At 41.5% G+C, this 21,178-nt stretch overlaps 1 protein-coding gene across 9 annotated transcripts in view; it reads right to left on the reverse strand.

Moving 5' to 3' along the window:
• Positions 1-6: 6 nt before the first annotated feature.
• scn4ab (sodium channel, voltage-gated, type IV, alpha, b) overlaps positions 7-21,178 on the reverse strand; it is a 36,909-nt gene continuing 15,737 nt past the window's right edge. For 4 of the 9 annotated variants that reach the window (XM_057023329.1, XM_057023330.1, XM_057023327.1 and 1 more), the window contains 20 exons: positions 21,122-21,158; positions 18,443-18,681; positions 18,104-18,175; positions 17,911-18,012; positions 15,419-15,775; positions 11,944-12,136; positions 11,670-11,839; positions 11,409-11,514; positions 11,079-11,233; positions 10,115-10,288; positions 9,836-9,958; positions 9,174-9,458; positions 9,005-9,058; positions 7,141-7,278; positions 6,949-7,053; positions 6,607-6,877; positions 5,252-5,873; positions 5,019-5,163; positions 4,856-4,933; positions 1,374-2,653 (listed from right to left, as the gene is read on the reverse strand). In XM_057023329.1, the coding sequence (XP_056879309.1) occupies positions 2,294-2,653; positions 4,856-4,933; positions 5,019-5,163; positions 5,252-5,873; positions 6,607-6,877; positions 6,949-7,053; positions 7,141-7,278; positions 9,005-9,058; positions 9,174-9,458; positions 9,836-9,958; positions 10,115-10,288; positions 11,079-11,233; positions 11,409-11,514; positions 11,670-11,839; positions 11,944-12,136; positions 15,419-15,775; positions 17,911-18,012; positions 18,104-18,175; positions 18,443-18,681; positions 21,122-21,158 (3,786 nt within the window). In that variant the 3' untranslated portion in view covers positions 1,374-2,293. Of the gene's footprint in view, positions 565-1,373; positions 2,654-4,855; positions 4,934-5,018; positions 5,164-5,251; positions 5,874-6,606; positions 6,878-6,948; positions 7,054-7,136; positions 7,279-9,004; positions 9,059-9,173; positions 9,459-9,835; positions 9,959-10,114; positions 10,289-11,078; positions 11,234-11,408; positions 11,515-11,669; positions 11,840-11,943; positions 12,137-15,418; positions 15,776-17,910; positions 18,013-18,103; positions 18,176-18,442; positions 18,682-21,121; positions 21,159-21,178 lie in introns of those variants that run through there. The other 5 variants (XM_057023332.1, XM_057023331.1, XM_057023334.1 and 2 more) reach the window with 5 other exon arrangements.

The following is a 21,178-nucleotide window of genomic DNA, read 5'->3' on the forward strand; positions in this document are numbered from 1 at the left end:
GAGGTCCCGAGGTGCACAGGTTCACCGTACTGTTACGTACCACCCTCGGGCTAACGGCTTGCGCGAACGTTTTCACAGGTCGTTCAAGGCGGCATTGCATGCTCCACTCTTGGATGGTAACTGGGTGGACTGTTTGCCTTGGGTGATGCTCGGACTATGTTCAGCCCCTAAGGAGGAGCTGGAGGCCTTGCATGCAGAGTTGGTTTTTGGGCAGCCCCTCCGTGTTCAGGAAGAATTTTTGCCCGAGGGTTGTGCCCTCTGCATCTGCTTTCACGCCTACTCTGGTCCACCACCGTTTCCCATGGTCATTTGTGCCGGCGGAGCTTGCGGCGTCACGTTTCATTTTTGTTCTGCATGATGCGCGTGCCTCTCAACCCCATACAATGGCGAATTATGAGTGTTGGAGATGTGCTCATGTTACATATTAGGGGACGTAACTTTGGGTTTGGGTTAAGCAGGCACATTTGGTGGCCAATGAGGTTCTGTTACTGCCCCAGGTCTCTTGTCGGGGTGGTCCTCCTCTCAAAGATCCCGTTGTGTCCTCTCGTGTTGTGGATTGTGATTCTGCAGTTTTGGATGAGAGGCGGTGCAGTCGTTATGGCAGGCTGATCAAGCCTGGAAACCAATAGTTGTTGTTATAAATGACTTTGACACATGACAAGACACAGGTGGCACAATTACAATAATCCTGACTAGAAGGAACAAAAATTTGTTCTAATTTCACAGTGTCCTTCAGTAATGAAAATAGGCCTATGCTTTATAGATTACATGATGAAACTTTTTTTAGAGGATCAATCCTTATTAATATAAAAGATTTATAAGAGTGAAACTAGAGATTTAATTAATCCTATGCAAAAAGTTGTCATTAGAGAAAGTTGAAAGTGTTTAGGCTTAACATCAGATCCAGGTAATCTGGTTTCCCCACCATCAAACGCAGAGTTTAGGTTGATCCACAGAACCTGGAGACTCCCCAACTGGCCTCATTTTGTTGCAACATTCAATTGTGTAATGATAAATAAGGCTGCTCCTTCTATTGTGTTTGAATATAAGATTTTATCCTCATTTTATCCTTGATTAAACACCTTGTTCATAAGTAGTGCTATTGAAATAACAGATGGATTGACCTGATGTCCATGGAAAAATTATATATCTGACAAAAGAGTTGAGAAATGTTTTACACCTGAATGTCTATGATGAAACTTTATTGTTCTCAAAAATGTATGTAATCTTATTATTTTGATTATTATTTGTCATAGATTAGGGTCAATTGGACACCTTCCCTGGTGTAAGAATGTTTCTTTAAAAAATAAAACAAAGATTTTATTCTTTAGAACTGACACCAGGTAGAAACTCTGCAGTGAAAGCAACAAAGATTATTTTTAAATTATTTAATTATTTAGGGTGAGTAGATTGTGATTTTGAATAGTTAGGGTTCAAGCATCAACCATTAATAGAAATCACTGCCTGCATAGCAACAATAACAAAATATTATTCTCAAAGAAAATTGAAAGCTTATTCAGCTGAAATTAATTTAGGAAAATAAAGTATTACCGATATACAGACCACATGAAACTCTTATGGAAAAATACACCCTAACCTAAACTAAATATTTAATAAATCATTTTGTTTTCACAAGTAACATATTTAATAACTTAATTATGCAACTTCACAGAGAATAATTTTACAAAGGATTCATTAACTGTGAGAAACAGACATTGTTGGAAGGACCAGTGGTCACCTCAGATTGGTTTAGCTCATCAACACCACATGGACCTCACCGTTATAAAAAATATCTATTTAAATATCAATATCATCAGGGAAAACCTCGAGCTCTACTAAATATTGATCACCTTTGATGTGGCAGCTCATCAGTGTCACAATGTTCCATAAAATTCTGAATAAAAACACACACACACTGAACTAAGTTTTAGATTACAGTCAAAACGTGTTAAAAGACTAAATTAAATAATGTTTTCATTAGCCATTTAGGTGATCAAGTAACACCTGAGAAGTCCCTTTATCTGCTTCAAACTGGAAATTAAAAGTACTAAATGCACAGCAAGCTCAAACCATAACTTCACCACTAACATACGTGTAGCCTCAAAGTTCCAAACTGTGGACAGGCTCCTTGGAGCGGCTACGATACGCCCAGCAACTTCCCAACAGCCAGCTCAAATTGAGTTTGACCACAATCAAGCAACAACACTACTTCATACCCAAATATAAATGATTTCCACAGAAAAAAAAGTCATTTACTTACTACCTACAAGTTAGAATTTCTGGGTATCGGGAGTCAGACTGAAGTCTCCCTTTGGTCTCTTTCCTGGAGGAACTCAGAGGATCTGAGTGGAGGAACAGCGTGGAGGAGCACCTCGCTCTGAAGCTCCACCTGGCCCAGCCTATTAGCTTTGCTTTGCAGTGGCTCATCAGTCTCTTTGTTAAATCCATACAACTGACTGAATTGTTTACACAGAAGTCCCGTGGTTTCAGGCGCTTTTTCCTTCCCCCGGCCTTCTGTCTTCTCTCGGTACATGAAGGACGCCAGTCTGACTGTTCGCAGCAGGAGATATTTCCTATATGCTCTTTGGATAACTGTTGCTGCCACTTCTTCTTCTTTCCTGAGCAGGGTGCTGCTGATTGGTTCATATGAAACCTGCATGCAACAGCATTAATTAACAGTGTTATTTAAATTAAAACAGTTCAGAATCTGCCAGATGTACAAAAGGAGGATGTGTACGTGTGTTTGACTTTAGGGGAACAAGTGAACAGGCCAAATCTGGGCTTTAAGGTGTACTGAGGGAAATAGTTGTGACCCTCGTCATGCAGCAGTTCCTCTAATGAGACTCCACTAGGACCGACTCGTCATAACTTGACTCTGCACCATAGAGTTCACAGGATTTTCCTCTAGTTCGTTAATACTGTGATTTGACAGGACATTGACATCATTTAACCCATAACATAATCCACCATTTCAAGCGCCCCTGGACAGTGTATCTTTAATAAAGGCTATGTGCAATGCCTTACCATTCTGCAACCATGAGGGGACAGACTTTTTATGGGATATGTAGAAAACTACTGAATCCAGAGGCAGCTGTGTGGTCTGGATGTTGCTGTGGACTGTAAGAAGGAATTTATTGCTTCTTGATTCCCATCTTTTTTTTTAAGACTCTGGTGTAAAAAGAACCAAACATGTATCAGAGACATTTTGAAGTCCTCCACAGTTTCAGAGCTGCGTTGCAGAGTTTGGGCCAAGTTAATCCTTCTCTGTCACGTGCAGACAGAGCATCATATTGTGATCTGATGTGTGAAGACAGACTCAGTGGCTGACCCGTAGAGGTTCACCAACAGGTAATTGGGAGCTGCACACGTTTCATGTACCTGAAGAAGTGAAGCAACTTGAGTCCCTTCTTGACTATTGGTGTTTTGACATTCCAGCTCAGGTTCTGGCAATGTTAATTCCAAGGTACTTGAAGATCTGCATGATCTCCCTTTTCTCGAAATTTGGCGATAGATAAAGGTCTTCAGTACAGTGATCCCTCGTTTATCGCGGGAGTTGCGTTCCAAAAATAACATGCGAAAAGTGAAATCCGTGAAGTAGTCAGCTTTATTTATTTTTTTTATTTTACAATGCAATACTGAACTATAGAATGAAACCAAAAATCAAAACCTGTTTTAAAGACCAAACTTTGTTTAAAACAATAATTTTAATATAGTAATACAAGGTTGGAAACATTGTCACTCGCGTATTTCCCAGTCCCAGCTGAGCCTCTTCGTCCTGACTCCGCTCCGCTGGAGCGTCTGTTTCTACTGAAGGCGCAGGAGTCTTTCTCCCAGAGAAGAACATTGTTATGGGTAGTTGTTGGCGCTCTTTCTTTTTCTGAGCAAGAAGATTTTTATAAACGGATATGCCACCTTCGATTATATTTGAGAACTGCAATGAACGACTCGCAAATAAAATCCGTGAAGCAGCGAAGCCGTGAAAGATGTAACGAGATATAGCGAGGGATCACTGTATTTTGAAGTCTAGGACAAGCTTTTTAGCGTTGGCTGCACTGAAGAGTGGTCCTGGTATCAGCCCTCCATTTTCTCAACTTCTCAACCTCTTTTTTCTATTTTGGAAATCTATTCATTGAGCTGCATCCACTCATAGGTGTCCAGTTCGTTCAGGTGTGTCAGCGCTGTATGGGAGGCCTGTGATGCCTTCAGTTGTTGCAGGCTCCATCTCACCCATGGGGGCTCAGCAACAGCATGTTAAACGGGGCTCCCTGCTGTTTTATCACATGACAGTATGATTGCTGGTGCCATCAAACCTGACAAGGAAGAAGTGATGTGATCTTGGAAGGACCACCTCCTTGTGTGTGAAGCTGATATTGTCACTGTAGTGGCTGTTCATGGTTATAATGCTCTGCCACATGGGTCCGGGGTCAGAACTTTTTAAATGCCCCTAAATATGATTCTTGTAGCAGTGCTTTACTTCCTTGATGCCTCTTTGCAGTTTGGAACTTGCTGTCCTGTAGGCTCGTTCAGCTCTCAAGCACAAATCAGCCTCCTGGTCCTTCAGCAGCCTCAACACCACCAGTACTAAAAATGTATCGTGATTTTACCCTGATCACAATTATTGTGTTTGTTAAAAAATTGGTATTTTTGCTAAGTGGTGTAATCATGAAATGCCCTAATGGGGTCCACTAATGTTCAGCATCGTCGTTCCAAATAGAATTGGTCAAATTTCTTGATTTTCTTTCATGCACAGTGACTTCTTGGTCTGGAGTTAGTCCTAAAGTCCTTCTAAAGTCACACTACATAAAAAAAGATATCTTAAATACATAATGTCAGAAAACCAAAGAACTAAACAAACCTTGGAAGGATTGTTGGCCATAAACTTCTCCTCCATGGTGGCTTTGAGGGTATCCATCTCATCTGAATCACCCAAAACCTTTAGAAAGGATAGAATAAAATAGAATACATTTGAATACATTACAATAAAACTATTTTGACTTGTGACTGCCAGATAATGTTACCTCTGCCGTTAGTGCAAGCAAAATGTCCATACAGTGGATCCTATCTCCAGGTACGAGAGGGAGATCCATGCTAATTAATTTGATGGTATTTGGCTGAGGAATTCTCAGAGGTTCCTTTAGTGTGTCGCAGAAATCTGAAAGTTTACTTTGGACCAAGACAATATTAGAAAACAGAATACAAAGAAAGCTAGTTAGCAATGTCCTGACTTAATTCAATTGCAAGTGGGATTCACCTGTACTGTATAAACTGTGAAGCATCAGGGTCAAACTTTTCCCAAGTTTCATAAAACATCTCAAAATCATCTTCACACAGTGGATCACTGCTCTCCTCTGTAGCCACATTGAAATTTTCCAAGATGATAGCTATGTACATGTTGACCACGACCAGGAATGACATGATGATGTAAGTGGAGAAGAAGGCAATGCCAATAGCTGGGCTGCCACAGTTCCCTCTAACTGTTGTTCCTGGGTTTTCTACGTTGGGGTCACAATCTGGGGGGGTGTTCATGATGGGACTCAGCAGACCATCCCATCCAGCTGAGGTGGTGATCATAAACAAACAGATCATGCTGTTCCCAAACGTTTCAAAGTTAAACATATCATCAATCAGGGCCTCCTTCTTCACATATGCAAAGTTAGACATGCCAAAGATAGAGAAGATGAACATGATGAGGAAGAGAAGGAGACCAATGTTAAAAAGGGCAGGGAGTGACATCATGAGGGCAAATAGCAGCGTCCGAATCCCTTTGGCTCCACGGATGAGACGAAGCACTCGGCCAATACGAGCTAATCGAATCACTCGAAACAGTGTGGGAGAAACAAAGTATTTCTCTATGATGTCTGCAAGGAGGAGGCCTGATGAGAAAAGAAAAAAAAGACAGTTATGTATTTAATTTACTCATTTTAAAGTCAAGTTTTTATGGATGACTGTCTTGTCTGTATGTATGCATTTTTCAATCATCAAAAGTCTTTCAACATACCGCTACTTCTGTTCCTCTCATTTGGGGTATAAAATACAGTATACGAGTAGTGTCAGACCCTGCTCGTGCTGTATTAGTGAGCTACAGAGCTAAACTGTTTGATTGCTAGCGTCTACACTTCCCCAGAATGCTGAGGAAGGCCAACCACTCCGCCAGACGTCCAAAGACTTTTTACAAGTGTGCAGTGGAGGGATGTTGATATTCTGCATCACAGCCGTGCATAGAAGCTGTACGACAGGCACATCACACCTTTCTGCTTTACTTTTCTCTTATACTGTGGCACTTTTAGAAGATCATTTGAATATGCCCCTTTATTTATGTCACTCTTCTGTGTGTGCGTGTTTGTGCATGCATGTATGCGTGCATTTGTGAGAAGTGGGGCATAAATACAGTTCTAACTAAAGAATGAAAAAATATTTTGTTGTATGTTGCATGCAATGACAGGACATTCTATTATATTTATGGAACAAATGGAAACATGTCTGTCCTCCTCACACACCTCACCTCAACAGCAGGAGCCAGGTAAAGATATACCACCACTGTACCATAAAGAAATGAACCGAAGTCGAAACATAAATGACAAGTGAGCGTACTTTTACCAGACACACCTAGAATAGAGAGGATGACAACCACAAAGTCGAAGATGTTCCAGCCAATGGAGAAATAGTGTCGACGGAGTGCAATTATCTTGAGTGTACACTCCGTGGTAAAGATGAGGATGAAGACCACATTGATCCAGTACAGGACCTCTTCTTTCTTGTCACTCTGCTCATCTGTCTCTACCATCATGGTCACCATGTTGAGGCAGATCAACACCATGATGAAAACATCAAAAATTTGTTTGGTAACCAGGTCAAACACCAGACCTTGAAATGGATTCTGCTCAAAAAGAGAAGAAACAGATGGTATGATTTGCTGTTTATGCTTAGATTGTTGCTATCTCATCTGACCTCAGGTCGGGGAACTGGTTTCTGAGGTTTCTTAGAGCCCAATTTCTTCATGGCATTGTAATATTTTTTTTGTTCTTCTGTCATAAAAATGTCTTGTCCTCCTAAGTAAAACAGAAATATAAAGAGTTAACAAACAAAAATGAGAGAGCATCACATTTACAGCAGACTGGATGTTGGTCAGGAGAAACATATCTTTGCTTTTTGTTGATTGAAGTTGTCGATGATAACTCCAATGAAGAGGTTCAAGGTAAAGAAGGAGCCAAAGATGATGAAGATGACAAAGTAAAGGTACATGTAGAGATTAACTTCATATATTGGCTGTGATTCCACCTGCACACACACACACACACACACACACACACACACACACACACACACACACACACAAAAAACCTTGTGACAAATAATATAATTAAACAAAACTGTTTTGTCAATATAAAAATATAGTAGCAATGATAATAATAAGAAAAGCTGTCTACATTCAGAGTCAACTGATCTTAGTTACTCAATGGCAAGAACTTCTTAGGTTTTCACTGGATTTCTGCAGCTTGCACACAAAAGCACAATAAAGATTATACCCCTGAATAATTTTATCCTGGTAAGTCATGACACGTTCCACCATTAGCTTTGTTGATCCTCATGTCCAACTGGTGCACGCTGATACTGCCAATCAACTTATTATAAGATCGGCCATCTAATCCAGGAGACTGAACTGTGCAGATAGTAGCAGCTGTGATTAGCATTGATGTCTCAGAGCAAAAAGGTCTAAGGTGTTCATGGTTCACATCCATTGATGGTCATGGATGTTTTCAGCTGAGTTCTCTCCTTCTCAGGTGAATCAGCTACTCAAATTTCACCTAGGTGCAAGTATGAATGGTTGTTTATCTTTGTTCCTGCATTGAACTGGAACATTGTCCAGACTGTACCCTGGATCTTGCCTTGAAAGTAGGTGCGATATGCTCCAGCCCTCCTAACCCAACCTCACACTGAGACAAATGGGGATTATAGTTTTGTGATTTCATGCACCTGAAACCAGTGATCAGAGAGCCCTTTTCACCACCGACACAGCTGACTTCCAGTACCACTCTGAGACATGTCATCTCCAGAAGCACTCTGATGACACAGTCATAGTCGGGTGTGTGGAGAATGGACAGGAGGATGAATACAGGGACCTTGTGGAGAGTTTTGTCAGGTGGAGCAGGGAGAACCTTCTGCAGCTCAACGTGACCAAGACGAAGGAGATGGTGGTGGATCTCAGTAAAAGCAAGTCCCCACCCTCCCCAGTCTGCATCAGTGGGAAAGAAGTGGAACTAGTCCCATCTTACAGGTTCCTGGGTGTTCAGCTGGACAATAAACTGGAGTGGTCCACAAACACCGATGCTGAAGGCCATGAGCAGACTCTACTTCCTCAGGAGACTCAGGTCCTTCAGTGTTTGCAGCAGGATGCTCCACATCCAGCCTGTCATGGCTAGCACCATCTCCTTTGCTGTGGTGTGCTGGGGAGCAGGCTAAGCTAAGGATGCTAACAGACTCAACAAACTCATTAAAAAGGCAGGGTCTGTTGTTGGCTGTAGACTTGATAACTTGGACAAGGTGGTGAGGGACAGGATGGTGTTGAAACTGCGGACAATCATGGACAATCCCTCCCCCCACCCCCCTCCAGCTCCAGCTGCTCCAGCAGCTTCAGCTGCTCCAGCAGCTCCAGCAGCTCAGCAGCTCCAGCTGCTCCAGCAGCTTCAGCAGCTTCAGCAGCTCAGCAGCTTCAGCAGCTCCAGCAGCTTCAGCAGCTCCAATACTTTGTATAGGTTGCTACTACAATTCAATTTCCCCACGGGGATGAATAAAGTAATCTTAATCTTAATCTTAATCTTTAATCTTTTTCATGTTTGGTTTTACAAACACATTTTGTAAAGTGATTCTGACCCTGCTCTTTAATAAAAAAAGAGCCATCACATGGTGATTTATGATGATTCCATATTAATGAGGGGTTTAACTTCACCATTTATAGCTGTTGTACACAGGTTTTAGTCATTTCATATAGTGTGGGCCTCCTTACATCTCTGGAATCCACCGCTGCATACATTATGTCCGTCCAGCCTTTAAATGTGGCCTGAAAAAATATATTTTGAAAAAAGTTTAAATGTTATAATCTGTGTTTGCACAATGTGTTTTTACTGGAAATGTGATTTTACATCATGTGATCTCAATGAAGTTCTGAGACTCACCACTTGCAGCAGAGACAGGTACCCAATCCCAACATTGTCATAGTTGACCTTCACATTCTTCCAGCGGACCTCAGTAAAGTTTGCCTCGATCAGAGCAATGCATTCCGTCTTGTTGTCAACAACTTTTGTATCAATTATTTCTTGAGAAGTCTCATTAAAACAGTAAGAAAACTTTCCCGCAAACAGATTCACTCCCATGATGCTGAAGATCAGCCAAAAGATTAGACACACCAATAAAACATTAAAAATGGAGGGTACTGCTCCAACCAAGGCATTGACCACCACCTGAAAACAGGCAGAGAAGACAGACAGACAGAAATGGTTTAGCAACTATGACACTGATCAGTTTGCCATCTATTCCTAGAATTTTTATTTTAGACTACTGCAACATACATTTGTGTTTATGTTCCCAAACTAAACTCCTCTTTGAAAATCTTCGTTTTTATCAAGGACTGACTAAGCAGGACTCAAATTCGGAATAAATAACAGACAAGCTCAATAGCTTTTACAGTAAAATATATAACATTTTTGGCTAACTCTTTTGGCTAACTTTTCTGGTGTAGTGTTCTGAGTGAAATATAAGGTATGCTGTACTCAACCTGATTAATTGCATTCTTTGATACAATTTGATTCAGTGCCATTCGACTCATGCATCTCCTTACCCTCATTCCCTCAAAGCGAGATAGGGCCCTAAGGGGCCTCAGAGCCCTTAGAGTCCTGAGAGACTTGATGGCACCCAGCTCAGAGTAACCCAGGATGTTCGCTGTCAGAGAAACCAAAGATACCTGTAAGAAAACGTACACCAGTTGAGCACATGCCTGTAACTCTCTGAGCAGAAAGACACTGTTCACAAGCCAGTAGTTGGCTACTATTGCTGTGGCCACATGACGACTTTGGGATGAAAGTAATATCTGTGATCATAGAGACATTTCTTTTCTTACATCTACAATGAGGAAATCAAGCCAGCACCAGGCATTGCTGAAGTAAGACTTGAATCCATAGGCAAACCACTTGAGAACCATCTCCATCACGAATACGTAAGTGAACACCTTGTCTGCATACTCAAGGATAGACTTTATGAGTTGATGCTTCTCCAGGTAGATATCCTCAAAAGCCTGTCAGTAGAGCACCAAGACACAATTATTTTAACAGGTATACTCAAGCAAGTATATGTGTGTGTGTGTGTGTGTGTGTGTGTGGTGTGTGTGTGTGTGTGTGTGTGTGTGTGTGTGTGTGTGTGTATATTTGAAGAAAAAGCAACATGTTGAATGAGTCATTCAATATACCTGCTTGTGTGTACATACAGTATATGTATGTACACACAATTCCTACATTTATTGTGTAGTAATCTAATTGTAACATGTATTTGTTACATGTTTTGATGCATTTTTATGATTTATAAAAAAAATTATGTCCAAATTTTTGGGGGCGTGGAACGGATTAGGGCATTTACATGGAAAACGCGTCTCTACTTACGTAATTTTCAGGTTACGAAACAACTTCTGGAACGAATTAACCTTGTAAGTAGAGGTCCCACTGTACTTTATTGTCCCTTTCTAATTCTAATCCACACCATCATGTATGTTTTAAGTTGTCCTTCATTTATGCATGACATTAGAGCCAGATCCAGGAGTGACATTATCAGTGTTTTATAAATAGATTTTATTGTTTTTCCAAAAGTGGAATGGATTTTTGTCCTCATGACAGTATCATGAGAACCATTGCTTTAAACATGCGTACAGTAAGGCTTCATAGTGGCAGTGATGTGATGTAGGTGTTTTATAGCACAGTGTGCCTGAAGTGGCAAGACAACTGAATGGAGGGTGCTTTCAAATTTGATTTTAGCTGAGACATGCAGAGTTAGTTACTGATAACAAACCTCTGTAAAAGGATATCGATATTTACCAGAGCACCGCTGCTCAGCAAGATCATGAAGACTATGAAGGACTCAAAATAGTTGTTTTCCACAATGGAAAAGCAGGTCCTTCTGATGTTGCACCAGATCTTTCCTCTGCCCTGGGATGTGTCTATGTCCAAGAATGGACAACGACTATAACACTCTGGAAGTAATACATATGAATGTTTCAGCACGCTAATTGGTTCATCAACAACTGTTGGGTTACATTTGGGAGGACAACATGAACTAGAACAGAGATGTGGCAATGTCCATACTAACCTCCAAATACAGTTGATACGTGCTTGTGTAATTTTATGTGTGAGTGTGTTTCTGTGTACTTTTAGTCCAGCAGTCCGTAGGTGTTTTTGCAACACAGTTTTCATCCATTTCCTCCTCCTGAACTTCGGGTTTCTGCACAGAGCTGCAAACTGATGACTCATCACACTGAAGGAAAATAAATAGTTTACAATGAAATCAGTTATAGCCTTGTATATATCGTTATTTCTAGACAAAATATCAAAACCAAAATCATGGAAATGCAGTTGATTGAGTCACTATTATTATTGTGTACCTAAAAACAATCAAAAGCACATATTTACTTGAGAGTCCTTGTCCTCATCATAATCAGAATCATCAGAGTCAGACTCAGCCTCTGCAATGGGGACTCTGAAGAAGTCATTGCCACAGTGATGCGACACCAACTTGTCAGAGGACACAGAGGTCAATGCTAAAATGTCTTTTACTCTTCTTTGTTCTTCATCATCAGACACTAAAAGAATCCACAAACCCCAGTAAAATAAATATCAATAAACATCAGTAAAACACACCAAACAATTGCATATCTACTACAGAAATAGAGCTATATTGATATACCAGCAAAATGTTGATTAAGATTACTCTCAGTTAAAGTGTAGACGTATAGCAGAATATAAGTCTTTGTCCAGGACATAGCTCTGTTGATCCGGTTTATAGCAATTTGCAAATTATTTTCTCCTTCATCATCTTGAGTAGTAAGATTATCACCACTGAATGAGCTCAGCAATAAGGCCAGGAACAGGTTCAGGACCTGGAAAAAGGATTAAGGAGAGTTTTGAAATCCAAAGATGACAATGAACAGACTCATTTGCCTTAAGAAATCTAAGGACCTCCAGTGCAGTTCTACATTTCGTCGCTGTGGATCCAAAAATATTGCGCTCACCTTCATCAAATAATTGCGCTCACCTTCATCAACACTGTGTCCAACCCAGCCTGCTTGTTTCATACCACAGCAAACACCAAATTATCAGGCTCTCTAGTACTGCCTACCACAATAACTAACCTGATCTAAGGATCCAGAACAAAAATCATCTAGTCTGCAACACTTGGGCACCATCTCACATGGAACATCACTCATAGTTTGAATTCTACTGACTCAAAAAAATGAAAATTAAAGCTATAATGGGTCCTTGAGTTTCTTTGCCCCGCCTTCCCATGCAACTGTTTTCTTGGGACCCTTGGCCCCCGATCAGTTTCAGCTAGAGGAAAAAGTGTTCTCCACCAGGATGCCTCTGGTGAGTAAATTGGAATATTAAGACATTGGTACATTTCCCCACATATATCGACACATCTCCAGTGTAGTAATTCTTCAGAGGCAATAGTAATCCAAGGTTACATATTCTAGGTTGCTTTTTGATCATAGTGTTTGGAAGATCAAAGCTCAAGGTCCCTACAGAATCTGGAACATCATCAAACAAAATTTAATGAGCTTTTCTTTGGCCCATTATCAACATTTCCTGAAAATCTCATTGAAATTCATGAAAAGGTTTTTGAGTTATTTTGCTAATAACCTTAAAAACAAACACGACAGCTGTCCCATAACATCCTTGGTGGAGGTTAGGGTTAGGGTTGGGGGTTAGGGTTAGGGTTGGGGTTAAGGTTGGGTCAGGGGTTAGGGTTGGGTTAGGGTTGGGCTAGGGTTGGGTTAGGGTTAGGGTTAAGGTTGGGTTAGGGGTTAGGGTTGGGTTAGGGGTTAGGGTTGGGTTAGGGTTAGGGTTGGGCTAGGGTTGGGGGTTAGTGTTGGGTTAGGGTTAAGGTTGGGTTAGGGGTTAGGGTTGGGTTAGCGGTTAGGGTTGGGTTAGGAGTTAGGATTGGGTTAGGGGTTAGGGTTAGGGTTAGGGGTTAGGGTTATCATGAAACAACCAACTTCCCACCTCTGTGTCTTCAGTCCCCAAGCACCACAGATAAATATAATGACTCAATGGGAATTATTTTTGTGGCAGACTAAATGCAATGCTCGTGAAGTAAAAGGAAAACCCGAATCACATCACAGATACTTGCTGAATTAAATATTCAAATGAAAATCCTGACTATTAAGTCCTGTAATTTGTTAAGAATAAAATACTAAGTCAACCATCAGTGGAAACCCCATTAATAAATGAAATGGAATTGAAATTCTGGGAATTACCTTGAGAATGTGATTAGTATGTGTGTCTGACTGTGCTACATATGAGATGAGATGACATGAAAAACGTTCCATAAATCACTGAAAGCATGAGGGGAAGAAATGGTCTATGGCCTCTACCTTCAAAAACATTTCTCATTATGTGTTGTCTTGATTTTTGACTTTCCTCTCCACCCGTTCTCAAGTTCATTGATTTTGAGTCCTACCGGTAAATACATTTGATTTTATTTGATTTACAACAGTATTTGAAATTGAAAATTAATTTGCTTTACAATAATCAGTACTGTATTTTCACGACTATAAGGCGCACCTAAAACACTGAGATTTTCTCAAAAATCGACGGTGCGCCTTATAATATGGAGCGCCTTGTGTGTGGATTGAGTTCCAAAATTTGCTGTGCGCCTTTGGTGGGTGCACTACGGTAAACGTTCCGCCAGTCGATTAGCGGCACACCTACGCGTAAGGATCCCCTAAAATGGCGCCAGTCAAGCGAGACGCGTATGAATGAGGCTTACTTTAAACTGCAGGCCATCGAATATATCCTAACCCCAACCCTAACCCTAACCAGGAGAGGGTGGCCATCGACCCCAACCCTAACCCTAACCAGGAGAGGATGGCCATCTTCCCTAACCTTAACCCTAACCAGGAGAGGATGGCCATCTTCCCTAACCCTAACCCTAACCAGGAGAGGATGGCCATCTTCCCTAACCCTAACCAGGAGAGGGCGGCCATCTTCCCTAACCCTAACCAGGAGAGGGTGGCCATCTTCCCTAACCCTAAGCAGGAGAGGGTGGCCATCTTCCCTAACCCTAAGCAGGAGAGGGTGGCCATCTTCCCTAACCCTAACCCTAACCAGGAGAGGGCGGCCATCTTCCCTAACCCTAAGCAGGAGAGGGTGGCCATCTTCCCTAACCCTAACCCTAACCAGGAGAGGGCGGCCATCTTCCCTAACCCTAACCAGGAGAGGGTGGCCATCTTCCCTAACCCTAACCCTAACCAGGAGAGAGTGGCCATCTTCCCTAACCCTAACCCTAACCAGGAGAGGGTGGCCATCTTCCCTAACCCTAACCCTAAGCAGGAGAGGGCGGCCATCTTCCCTAACCCTAACCCTAACCAGGAGAGGGCGGCCATCTTCCGCACCTACTGCCGCGACAACATAACCGCGCCCAGCCACATCACCAACATGGATGAGATCCCTCTGACTTTTAACATCCCTTTGACCCACAAAGTGGAGAAAAAGAGACCGGCACGGTGGCGATACACACAACGGGGCATGAAAAGTCGTCGTTCACCGTGGTTCTTGGCTGCCACGGAAACGGACAGAGCGCTGGATGACGAAAGGCGAACACTCCTTCACAAAGACTATGAGGCAGCGGCGGGCGAGTTATGCCACCATATGCGGGTGGATTGTAGACGCCTGGGCTCTGATACCGTCTTCATGTATTGAAAGAGCTTTCACAAAATCAATGCTGAACCGGAACCGGTCGGTGAGTCCGATTCAGATGATTAAGAAGAGGAATTCGGGATGTTGGACATTGAAATAGTGCAGCTGTTTAATTCAGATATAGAAGATGAAAACTTTGATGGTTTTGTGGTGGAAGAATGAATATTTTGTTCAATAAATGTGTCGAAACTCACTGTTTTACTTCCGTTGTCATTTTTTACTGTATGTTGTAACATGCACCTAATAATACGGTACGCCTTATGTATGTTTTAAACACAGATATAGCACCCATAACTGAGACTGCGCCTTTTAATACAATGCACCTTATGGTCGTGAAAATACGGTACTGTCAGAACAATTTAATGTCCTATAAGTGTGACTGATTTGGAGTTACACTGTGATGACTATAAGTATTATTATTGTTATTATCAATGAGCAGTTATATAATTTTTTGTCTGACTCACCACTAGGTTTCCAATGACAAGGACCATCATGAAGACAATCAGACACATAGTCTGACCTGACACTTCCATGCAGTCCCACATGGACTCAATCCACTCTCCACACAGGACTCTAAAGATGATGAGGAATGCATGGAAAAAGTCATTCATGTGCCAGCGAGGGAGCACACAGTCTTCTGAAATACGACAAACGCAGTCTTTGTAGTTCTTTCCAAAGAGTTGCATCCCAACCACAGCAAAGATGAAGACGATGATTGCTAAGACCAGAGTCAGGTTCCCCAAAGCACCGACAGAGTTTCCAATGATCTTAATTAACATGTTGAGGGTTGGCCATGATTTGGCAAGCTTAAACACGCGCATCTAAAAAACACAGAGAGAGATTATAATGCACTACATGTTTAAAGTAAAATAACAATCACCAAACTCTTTCATTTTTATGCAGCTTGTTCATCATTAAAACCAGATGAAAATATTAATTAATCGAACTTCAGACATGCAAGGTCATGAAATTCTAGACAGCTGATTAACCACTGTGCCTCAAACATCCCAATCATAAAAAGTATGGGTCTATATATATAGACCCTATATATATATGTGTGTGTGTGTGTGTGTGTGTGTGTGTTGATGTTATTTCTTGTATAGTTTCTCTGCTCCCCCCACCCCGTATCCATCTACAGGTCTAGCTGCCTTTATAGCTGCATGCTAGCCTGCCAACCTCTGACTCTGCTGACCCACTCTTCTCTTATACCAGCAGCTTGTAATATTAATGTATTTCCATGATCTCTGCTTATCCCCCCCCACCCACCCACCCATCCCCTCATCAGCAGGAGGGTCCCCCTACATGAGCCTGGTCCTGCTCCAGGTTTCTTCCTGTTTAAGGGGAGTTTTTCCTGCCACTGTTGCTTGTCTGGGGTCAGGCCCTGCTGGGATTCTGGAAACGGTCTAGAGACCATTTTGATTGGAACAGACGCTAGATAGAGATTGATTTGATCTGATTTTGATATACCTGGGTCCCACTAGTTTCTGCCAGTTCTTACATGATGACACTGATGGACTAATTTCAAAAGGAAATATGCTTGATATGTTTTTCATCTGCTTCACCAAGTATCCTTGGTCTACCATTGCACCTACCATCCACATTGGTGCCCGTCTCAAAAGAGCAACACATCTTGAAACACCAGCCTGTTCATTTGAGAGAGACCTTTTTGGTGGAGTATAAATACTTTCTGATGCAGTATAAAGACTTGTTGGTGTGCTCAGTATTGCCATAGTGTCCGACCTGTGGCATGAATTTGACAGCATTTACACTGCTGTCTAAATCTTTTGCACAGTACTGTGTATATGTCATGATCCTAGGTTAGACCTCTGTGTGGGTTTTTGTTGTTCTGTGTTTGCACTAACGGTCATGGTTGAGCCATTTCTCTGTCTCAGGCTGGCTGCTTCATACCTCTGGCTAATTGGCGTAATTTGGGGCAGCTGTTCAGCGTCAGATCATTTCATCCTTTCCAGTGGTAACTCAAGTGTTCCACACTCCACTAACGCTTGCCTTTTGTGTCCTTCCCCAAGGTCAGCACGTGTTCCCCACTGACGAGCACTGCACCTTATTCTCCTCGCAGACCTCTCACCACTGCATGAACGTGTGGCACCCACACTTTTTACCACTTGTGTAAATTTTGTAAATAAACCCTTTCTTATCCAAGGTAGTTTTCTCTGTCAACTGGACTGTGTTTCTTCTCTGAAGACGTTTCACCTTCTGTCCAGAAGGCTTCTCGTCGTGTTTCTGGAGGATCCTCCTAAACTTCTCAGAAACCCCGAGACAGATAAGGGATCGAAACGCTGTGGCGTTTGTTTCGAGTTCAGAACAGAAGAAGCCTTCTGGATAGAAGGCGAAACGTCTTCACAGAGAAGAAACCCAGTCCAGCTGACAGAGAAAACTACCTTGATAACGATGACCTGGATGACTGAGAATCTACATAAACCCTTTCTTCACCAAAAGCTGCTTCTCTGGTTTGCATTCACGGGTCTTGCCTCGTATTTTGGAATAAATTGTGACAATATATTTATATTATGATGACAAGGCATCATAATAAATAAAAGCAAATTCCTTCTGTGAGCTGGCCATGTTGAATATTAAATGTATAGCTGTGGCGCATGTGCGCGTGTTACCTATATATTGTTTATGTTAAGTTAGGATAAAAACCAAAACGGAGTAACACACAGGTTGTTGTCCATGTCTCTGATTCATAAGAGATTCACAAGATAAGAACCCAAATATATTAAATCCCAAAATAAATTTTACTGCAAATTTAAGATATAGGATAGATAATTACTGGATTAAAATGAAACAAATGATGACCACCACATCCCACCTGTAGGCACCTAGAATAGATTCTAGCACCACCCCAACCCGACAGGGAAAAAGTTGCTATAAGTCAGTTGAATGTATAGATGAATGATGATGAATGGTGAAAATTATTGTGGTGAGATGCACTAACCAATCTGAAGGAGCGCAGCACAGACAAGCCCTGAACATTCGCCAGTCCCAGCTCCACCAGACTTATGGTAACGATGATACTGTCAAAAATGTTCCAACCCACCTAAAACCATGATCACAGTGCATTTGTGGACATAATCTGTTTTTGGTGTAGCTATAAGTCATTGTCAGTGAGCGGGGTTACAAGATCTTACCTGGAAGTAGAAGTATGGGTCCATTGCCAGAATTTTAAGAACCATCTCACCTGTGAAGATACCTGTGAAGACCTGAGAGCATTGTGAAAAGAGCCAGTGATCAAAAGTAGACATATATTGTCCACAAGGTGACAGCAACTATTGACTATTGACAAATCAAGTTAGAACCTTTGAAAAATCATCAATAGACCAGAAACTAATTTACATACAGTCTACAATCCAGAAACTATACATTCACTTATTATGCAAGAGCTTTGGAGGCATTTTTCTGGTAATTTTTTAGAAAATATCTTAATATTAGTTAATGATTCAACAAAGTTCTGATATTTAAGTACTTACCAAATTTCCAACACTCAGAAGCTCCTCAAAGTCTGCAGACATTGGATAATGCTCCATGGCCATGAAGACAGTATTAAGGATGATACAGATGGTGATGCCTAGATCTACAAATGGGTCCATGACAATGGCATAGAGACACTCTTTCAAATGTCGCCAACAGCCACAACAATCCCACTTTAGGAAGATGTTTGCAAAGGCATACCAACATGGAGGACATAGTCTGTGGTCATCCTCAAAATCTGAAGAACATACAGGTTAATCATATTTGATGTTTTCACGCAAATAAATACTGGTTAAGGTACATTTCAGAATAACAGCAGCTTCTTCACAAAAAGTGAGGCCCACCTGTCTTTGCTCTAATGTCATTCTAGGATGGATCACATTGTGAATACAAACCAGAATGTTCCAGTGTTACTGCTGCTCAACACAAGGGTCAATAGAAGGTCAAAAAGGAAATTCAATTTTTAAACTGATTCAACATAAGGATAGTCCATGCAAAGTGTAGCTTGGTGGTTCAAACCAGGGCAACCAGACATTGTGTATGTGTGTGTGCGTGTGTGCGTGTGTGTGATGAAACAAAAATTTCCTCTCACCAAACAAAGTAAAACAGTGTATGCTTCCCAGGCCCCGACATTAATGACTGTTTATGTCGGGAGATCAATTTTTATAATCTATTTCTTGACTTTACAGGAGAGAAGTTAAAATCTTTTAGTTCTCTTACTGAGGCATTGTGAATTAACTGGTTTATACTCTTTGGAGAATAAATTAATGCATATGAAGCATGTTTTTTTACAGCATGTGGTTGATTTTAAAGAGACTGATTTAAAATTCATAGGTGAGAGAAGGTAGTACTTGTCGACTCATTTATATGTGAAATTGCAGGACATGTCTTTTGAAATAAAACCCCAGAAGCCATGAAAATCCAACTGAAAATTAAAGCGTATTAAAGTGTAGATGGCTCTACACTAGACCATTATGGATTAAAATCACCAGTTTAAATGTGAACCTACATAGACATATGACTCAAGAGATTCTCAATGAGATGCAAGCTGTCATCTTAACCAGACCCTGGCTAAATCTGAGTAGGAAGGTATAACACTGTTGGTCTTAGCCGGTGATGTCCTGCAGGGACAATGCCTTCATCTCGACCTGCAAAGGAAGGTGGAAGTAACAACATGTGCCAGGATCAAGGAAGTAAATAACAACCCTCCCCCTACAGGAATAGTGGAAAAAGCATTCTTCAAGTTCTTTTTAGATAAGCCTCCATAAGAAGAAAGTTGGGGAGGCAGAGGCATAGGGGACTGGTTAGATAAGTGAAGGTTTTCTAGTATGGTCCTGGTGCCAAAAAATCTAGGGAGGTGTTCTAGTAGCGGGAGGTACCAAGAACAGAGCACTGCTAAGGAACTCCTGAGTATGGTACTGAAACCCAAAAATACTCAAATATGCTGCAATGAGATGGTGACTTGTCCAGGGGTGCACCCTGCCTTCCTACATGTTCAGCAAAGATAGACTCCTGCGCCTTCCCTGGAACTCCAAAAGGGGTAAAGCAGTCAAGAAAAAGAAGAAAGACAGTAAAAAATTTCCATTCCTTGTCTTTCCCCAACTGAGGTAACCTGTTAATTTTGACATTCATTACTCTTCAATATCTGTGCACTTTCCAACCGCCAATTCATCTAAAAAAAACAAGCTCTTCTTACCTAACTCTACTGTTTGTCCCTGCCAGGACATCAGGTTCATTTCTAAAATCCTTGTTTTTTCTTTTACACGCAAGCAACTCTTCTGTTTCTGCATTACTGTCCAATCCTTTCCATTATAGATTGCTTCTCTTTTACTGTTCTTTTTTAAATGTTGATTTCTGATATGAAATTACTGTGATTCAACAATTCATTTTCTCCTTTCGATGTTGCACTTCAACCAAAATTAAGTCTTGTTTGGGTTCAGATATTATAGCTGACTGTATTCAGTCAAGACTATCAGTTGTAACCATCTCTGTGGTAGTGTTGTGGAACAGTAGGACCACAATATACTGAAAAAAGAAACATTCCTGAGAAAAAAAAGTCCCAAAACCAAACCACACCTTCAAAAAAATGAGACTCCAGCAAAGAAGAGGATAGAAACAAACACCACAGCATTTCTATCCTCTACCTGTCTGGAGTTTCGAAAAAATTCAGGAGAATCCTCCAGAAACATGATATGCCAGTACAGTTCAAATACAATGCAGTCCTTTACTCTTTCTGCCAACAATCCAAATGTTCATACCGTTTCATGAGATCTGGTGACTCGCCGCCATGTGAGCCAGCAGACAAAGAGGAGGCACCTAAACTGAAACTAGGTGAACGACCCTGCCAACGACTCTCAGGTGACCACCCAGATCAATAGCATGCTAATGGTCCACAAGGGCTATATTTTCAAGCTCTGCCCTCAGCAAGTTTAGAACTGAAGAAGCCTTATGGACAACTACTTACTTTCAGACAACTCTCTGGGCAGACTCGCTCTCCCTGCCTGTGGTTACAGAGAGTTGTATAGAAGGGGGACAAGAGTGGTGTAGAGATTGTGGGAGTAGGATAAGGAAATATATTTAAATAGTGTGTGTGTGTGTGTGTGTGTGTGTGTGTGTGTGCGTGCGTGTGTCTGCGTGTGTGCGTGCGTGCGTGCGTGCGTGCGTGCGTGCGTTTGTACCTTCCACAGTACTGTGTGGTTCTTTCCTGGCTGCCTGCTGGACAACAATGAATTCAT

This window comes from Takifugu flavidus, unplaced genomic scaffold, assembly GCF_003711565.1.
Source record: "Takifugu flavidus isolate HTHZ2018 unplaced genomic scaffold, ASM371156v2 ctg203, whole genome shotgun sequence".
Lineage (NCBI taxonomy): Eukaryota > Metazoa > Chordata > Actinopteri > Tetraodontiformes > Tetraodontidae > Takifugu > Takifugu flavidus.